A 7,465-nucleotide genomic window follows, 5' to 3' on the forward strand; every position below is an offset into this window, starting at 1 on the left:
GGTTAAGGTAAAATTAGGGGTTAAAAGCAATTGGGCATAAACTTTCTAGAGTGACGAGATCCCCACCCCCCCCCCCCACCCCCCCCCACCCCCACCCCACACACACACACATATTCACAGCACTCATAGTTATGGGTCTTGCTAAGATTTAAGGGATTTATAACATTTTGAAGAGTCATTAAATCTTTCTGCCTTCTTAGATATCAATGGCAGTACAGGAGATGATTGATTTTGCTCTTCTCCACATCAAGGACTTTCTTTACATGACAGGCAGCTTTCTGTGACATGTACCTCTCATCTCTCAACCTGCAAACACTATTTACCTTCATCTTTCTGACTGCATAGACCACCGACTGGCAATGCCTCAGTCACTTCAGAGGTTGGCAGACAATGCTGAGAAGCAAGCCACCGCTCCTCTAACGTTGTGTAATCTCTATAATTTGTGCAGAAGGGATGGATGAGTCAATCAAATTAGAACAGGTAGCTGAGAGAGTAGCATAGGGGTTTGCAGTGTGTTAGTTCCCTCAGCAAAATCAGTGTAAAGGCTGAAGGGATGTGTCTGGATCTGATAGGACTGCGTGGCGGAAAATAATGCATTCATTGTAATAACCCATGTTAGAATCTAATCAAGGGACGTTATTACATTATAATATGGTTAGTGGTGGTACTACAAATAGCCTCAGGATATAGTTTAGTAGACTCATAAGCCAATAAAATCTAATGAAACATGGCACCACTCTGCAGTTACTCCCATATATTTCTATATAAATAAATGATCCTTTGATCTGCTAACAAGCATACTGTACTGGTTCACTTGGAACAAGAGGATTTTCACCTTAAGGGGTAAACAATAAAAAACAAACCAGGCAAAACCTAGCTCTCCATTTGGATAAACGCAGGGGGTTTTGCAAGCCAGGCAGTAAATATTGAGAGAGAATTTACCCACCAACTTACTGCCCCATCTGTCAATGCTGAAAACCTAAAGTCATGTTCCGAGCCAGCTGATGGCAACTTTGTAGCTGTTGACAGATTTTTTCTAGGCTAATGATGTCGCACAACCTGCTTTTTTTCCCGGAATCAATAAAGTGTTGCTGTCAGGGCCTAATTCAAAGCCTTGTTGTGTTGGAAGCCAAATGCATAAATCCAGCTTAGTATGTTACAACTGGGAGAAAAACAGCCAGTAAAAAATGAAACCAACAGCCTACTGCACCAGTGGATAGATTTAGACAGATGCTATCCCTAAAGACATGAAATACATGAAACAGAAATGCAGAGAAGTAAACTTCCTAACACTGATACTTGCTAGGCTTACCTCCATGACAAGAATGAATGTATGAAATGGATTACAGGGTAAGCATAGCAGAGACAAAATGCAATTATGCATTTGCAGCCAGGGTAGTGCTATATTCATTAATACCTATAATATCATATAAGTGTGCTGATGGCAGGTCTGGGACTGCAGAGCAGAAGACAAATATGGGCCCTGAGGTGAGGAATTTGGACAATTTATACCAGTCATTCTACAGACATGGCTTTGCCATCACGATCAGGGATTGATCCTTCATTTTCCCCATCTCTGGAGTGAATTCGCATTCTGATTCCTAAATTCAATGAAATTCTCCACCAAGACTGTTAGGGCCCAATTTGTAGATGCATCTCCTCTATGCTCTTTTATGATCCCTCCAGATGTTTGCTTTGGATCACGTTGTCAGGATGAACGTTTAATGGATATACCTGAAAGTAGGCATACCAATCCTAACAAAAATGTCAAATTGAGCATCAGCAGAAACTTCTTATGCTAGATAAGCACAGAATATGGATAATGAGTAGGTACTGTAGAGGATGTGGAGGTAAGTGACATCTCATATCTCATCCTGTAGGCTTGGAGTTGTGAATAGAGTCGTGATACCCTTAAAGACCATCAACATGATGAGTTCACTACATAAAATAAGTGGATACATTTCTTCAGACTCGATTCCAGATTAATTATAAAGGCATGTCCATTTACTAATCGCCCAACCAATTAGTTTACAATATCAGTCTAAACACATATTCCCAATTGTTTACCTGCCCTGCTTCAATGATCTACAGCAAACGGACCATAAATAACAAACTACAGCTCATTCAGGAATGCAATACCAACTTGGTCAATAACGCTGTAATTGCTGTGTACCTCGAGGCTTTTTGCTTGGACTTAATTAGTCTATTGGAGATTCTGCCCCTCCCATAATTTGACTTAGACTTGAGTGTCAGTTTACTTGAACATAATACCTTAATGGAAATGCAGAAAATACCTTAATACTCTAGTAATGATGCACTGATATGAAAGCTATAATAGCTATTTATGTTTCTCCACACCACTAATGTGTTGTGGAAACACAGCGTACAATACTTCATACAGTGAATGAATGTAATTGGAGGACATGTAAATGAGCAGGCCTCCTGAACACCATTCCCTCCTCAGAGAGCCACAGCTCAATCAGACCTCCCACACCTAGCAACCACACGGAGACCAGCTGCCAGTAGCCAACATCAGTCAGGAAATTACATCTTCAAACATAGCCCAGCTTTCATGTCCCCTATTTCAGATGTAAGAATAGTACAGGGTAAGTGCTCTGGACAGTTAACAGCTTTCCTTAGAAATGCATTGACTGCTTTATAGGGTTTAATTCATGCCACACACACGGCCTATCCAGCTGTCTTTGTTTAGCCTGCAGGCATGTCTAGGGGTGACGCACACAGTTAACATTCACTGATATAAAAAGCTGGAATCAAAGAACTTAGGACCAATTATCTTTTAAAGGTCCAATGCTGCAACCATCTGGTCAACAGCTTCCTATCTACTGTCCCTCTCAGCAGCCACCTTACCCTGCTGCTGTTTAAACATCCTACAACAATGAGACTATCCCATAACAACACAGGGCGATGAGTTGTAGTTCGTTGGTGGTCGTAACCAGCTGTAACAGAGAAACTTGACGTCCAATGGTTAACGCCTTTCCTTTCCAGCAGATGCTGATGAGCGATGGCAGTGTTTAACTTTCACTATCAGATAACAAAGATACAATAAGAGCTAGGGAACCTGGCTAATTTACACTACTGAGGAACCATATTCATATTGATCTGCTATCTCTGCTCCCACAGAAACACCAACAGGGGGTAGAATGAGAAGCTAGCATATCTAACAATTTTACATATATTTACTTATATGTATGAAAATGTAAATGTGTGAAGCTTTTTTCAGTGGAACATACTAGCAATGTGACATTAACCATGATAAATGTATGTAGTATGAAGCCTACTTGATAGGTTAAGCTATCACAAAAAAATAGTCTAGAGATAGAGGAAATACACTGTAAACTACACAGCATTTCAACGTGCACGTGATGAGGTCATTAATGAAAACTGAATAATAACTGAGAGGTTCAAAAGCAGGATAAAAACAGGTCCATAAACCCTTACATTGTGTAACATTTCATTTTCATAATTGGTCAATTAATCAGATACACTTGAACAGCACAATCTCCTCTTAATCCTTGTTCGGTATTGTGTGAATTATCCCCATATTAAGATCCATTCTGAAGCACGGATTGAAGCACAAACCAAAGGCAAAATGTAACTGTGGTTATTAAAGCATTTTAAAAGCTTTTCCTCATGCTTATTTAGCATGGGTCATATGGTTGGACAACAAATGGTCCCTTTGAAGTCGTTTTGAGAGCATTAGTTCTTGGTTGTTTAAGTGTTGTGTTTACCAATATACTGAGGCGATGCTTGAAAGACCCAGCATGATAAACTGTTAAGTTCAAATGGTCTAATCAAGGCACATGCATATATTGCAATAATAATGAGGCCTATATTTTTTGGTGCATAATTGCTATGCTATAATATGACTACACATCAAATGGTTTGGAAATAGTTTTACAAGTTCTGACATCAGCCAAGGCCAAGCAGTCAGCTCGAGTTAAAGGGAAAAGCCCAGATGATTAGGTAAGCCTAACAGGACTTTCCTACCGACTAGAGGAGTCTGTTGCCAAAAATACAGCTGCTGCTTCAGAGCATTAACAAAACACTAACTGCTGCTGCTGCTGCTAAAAGTGGCCTAGTGGAAAAGGATGCATTCCTACTGCAGCTTTGAGACACCACAGATGTGTTGGGAGCGAGCAAACCCTGGCGTGCAGTAGGTAGGCTACACAGGACCAGAGACGTGTTTGGCTAAATCCAGCCTGTCAGGAGGATTGGGAAAGGTCATCTCCAGCTCTGTGTGCATGAGAGCTTATTGATCATAGGAATATCTGTGGGTGAGGGTGGCCAAGGTATCAGTGCTTCAGAACAAATCCAGAGTGGGCTTTCAGACACAGCTGTCCTGTGATCTCAGCTGAAATCTCCCACATCAAACAACACTCACTGTACAGAACAGGTACACAGTGTCTGTGGAGCACGGACATTTTTCATCAGAACATATGAAAAAGTTTGAGTAAACTAACAGTAGCACAAATGGAGACATTTTCACTACAACCAAATATACTTGCAAACATGTCCTTTTCAAGTGCTAAGAGAGGAATAAAACTCTCTTAGAAAGGAGGTGACTTAGCATTTTCTGTAAAAGTGCAGCAATCTGCTAACCATGTGAGGAGAGCAGACCCATAGCTAGGTCTCTAGCCAGGAGAACTGTGAGCTGTAATTAAGACTCCAGGGGGGTGGCCTTGCCCACCACCACTCCGGCTGAGTCTCTCTAACAGGGGCATGTTATACGAAATGTATAGCCATCTGCACATGCTTAAGGGGCAAGCTGAACAAAACTTGGAATGTCATGTGACCTATCACACTAGGGTGATTTATCATAGATACCAGCTGGTGGATAGTGTTGAGATTGTCACCACCACCTACTATCAGTTAAGTGACAGTGAGTCACTGTAGGCTAAAGGTCACATTTATTATGATTAAAGAGACATCCTCATGAGTGGTGAAACAAGAGGCATGTACTAGGCTACTTGCCTCTCTAAAAGACCCGAACACCTGCAATAATAGTCCATCACCTCACCTGACATCAGCCACTGCATGTGATAATGTTACCCAGAATACAGTATGTTGACTAGCATCACTTCCAGTACATTTGAGTCATTGATGATTGCATTATCGGTTGCAATCCATCTAATTCCACAATAATCCTACATGGTTTTTAGCCGACTCCCCGATTTACGATGGGGTTGAGTCGCGACTAGTGTGGGCAGACTGGAGCTCCGACGTTTTTGTTTAATAAAAAAAACAACTGATCTCAGCAACCAAAGAACAGCCCGCAATTACAAAGAACACTGTAGTTTGTAATTGCGGGCTATTATTTGGGTGCTGAAATCAATATATATATATTTTTTCTTTTTACATAAACTATATTTTATGTGACGTCGGAGCTCACACCGCCCACACTAGTCGTTGATGAACTAAATCGTAAATTGTGGAGTTAGGTTTATTTTGACATTTCTCACCGACTGTATAGCGGAACCATTCACAAACACAACCCATCCCCGCCATATCACCATGCTTCCCTGTCATCTGTCCCATGTGGTACAGCTGGTAAGAAGCCTCTCATGCGTGCAGTCAGTGAGCACCGGGAGGAGCAGATAGATGCGTGAGAGCGTCCCTTTTGCTCCAAATTATCATATTCCACCAGGGAATGATCCGCTCTCTGAATTGTGGATTCGGTCGTACTACTGGGCAAGGGTGTTACAGGCCATCTTAACCATAGAGCTATTAATTTAGGGCGGAATAGTTGACTTAGGAGTGCATGTCCGCAGTTGACTACTGTACAGGGAAGTAGATATATATCACCCTCATCGCATCTCCCCATAAGGAAAACCATTACGCATGTAATAATTATTGTCATAAACTCACCAATTGCATGCCACAGATAAAGGCCAGGGTGCATCGGCCACTGCAACAACCCATTGTGTACTGTCCACTTTGGATCTCCGCTCCACGTGGGTCGCTGTAACTCCCAAATCCCCGAATCTCTCCGCTGGTCGCCCGGGCAGTTCCAATGACGCGACCACACTGCACAGCGGCGTGCGTTTCAGGCACAAATAGATGAAGACAATTACGATTGGCCAAACAATTTGATAATATATATTATGTCTCAACAAATAGTGGAGAACTTTGAATTAGTCATACGGGTCCAGTTGTTCAAAATTCTGAAAGTCGGTCAGCTCTTAATTAGCAGAATTAGGCCTACTATCTGGTTTTTATACGTCTGAGCAGTCCAGGGATAAACCATAAACTAGAATTAAAGCCTCTGAAAATGTTCTACAAAAAAAATCTAATCAAACATGGTCCAGAATAAAGTGCCAGTCTGCACTAGGCAGAATAGTATCCTATCCTGAACACAGTGGCCACTTGAAGAAATGAACTGTGTCAGGCTATTTCTGAAAGGGTCCTTTGCTGAGAAACAAAGCAAGCCAGTGTTCTTTAAGCCGATGGGGTTCTTCTCATCGCTCCTCCCTCCACGGTCGGGTTGTTCGGGTCCCAGTCTGCAACTGAACTAAACAGCGCGCGTCCTTTACTCTTCACACAGAAAGGCCATGGACAATGTAGAATTCAAAGCAGTCCGCCGTTATTTTCCCTACTTAAAGCTCTCTCATAGGAGGCATGCTACGAATATGAGAATTTCAGTTATGTCCAAAATCGGTGGTGCTGAACACAGTCCTAGTATCCTTCTCAGCAGCACTGTGCATCCTCACTCGCCCGGATTTCATAACGGCTGATTGTCCCTTGTTGGACATGTAACATTGTTCACTTACACATAGAGAATCCCAGTCATATACTGTAGATATTGTCGGTAGGACAGACAGTGCAGTAAAAAGACGGACAAAAGAGAAACGCGGTTCACCTTGCGCGGTCGCCAGCCCCACCATCTGACGCTCCAGATTGAATGAACCACACGCAGTGTTATACACCGCAGGGAAGCGGCTACGTTCCTTTGAGCCGGAGATGAGATATAGAGTGCAACTGAGGACCTGGCCATCACTGAATACACTGGATTAGCCCTCCGTTCCGATTCGCACTGGGCGTCAACCGCAGGGAGTTGATTTGATATCGAACTAATGATACTTTTGATTCATCACTTGTAAATCAGGATGACAGAGAGTCATCCAGAACAACACCTCAATTAAATGAAAGATAAAAAAAGGTTACCTTATTGATGTAGTCAAATAATAATAGGGCAATACTAACAGGCCTTTAATTTAATTCATTTTAGCGGACAGTTTCATCCAAAGACATGCACATGCTTTTCCAAGTCCAACCATAGCCGCCGGAATTAGGGGTGCTAAGGTTGTTGCAGCACCCCGTGATAAACTGAAATTGTGAATTAGGCCTTTATTACTCCCATAGGGCGGAGCATAATTGGCACGTTGTCCGGGTTAGGGTTTGGCCAGGGTAGGCGGTCCTTGTAAATAAGATTTGTTTTTAACTGACT

The 7,465-nt window shown here is 42.2% G+C and overlaps 1 protein-coding gene across 1 annotated transcript in view; it reads right to left on the reverse strand.

Moving 5' to 3' along the window:
• Positions 1-6,998, reverse strand: part of LOC110529564 (sodium/potassium-transporting ATPase subunit beta-1-interacting protein 2) — a 155,778-nt gene extending 148,780 nt beyond the window's left edge. Inside the window, exon 1 of the mRNA XM_021611850.3 lies at positions 5,887-6,998. Within this exon, the coding sequence (XP_021467525.1) occupies positions 5,887-5,940 (54 nt within the window). The 5' untranslated portion in view covers positions 5,941-6,998. The remainder of the gene's footprint in view (positions 1-5,886) is intronic.
• Between the last annotated feature and the right edge of the window lie 467 nt (positions 6,999-7,465).

Source organism: Oncorhynchus mykiss, chromosome 8, assembly GCF_057628025.1.
Source record: "Oncorhynchus mykiss isolate SJ-2025 chromosome 8, ASM5762802v1, whole genome shotgun sequence".
NCBI lineage: Eukaryota > Metazoa > Chordata > Actinopteri > Salmoniformes > Salmonidae > Oncorhynchus > Oncorhynchus mykiss.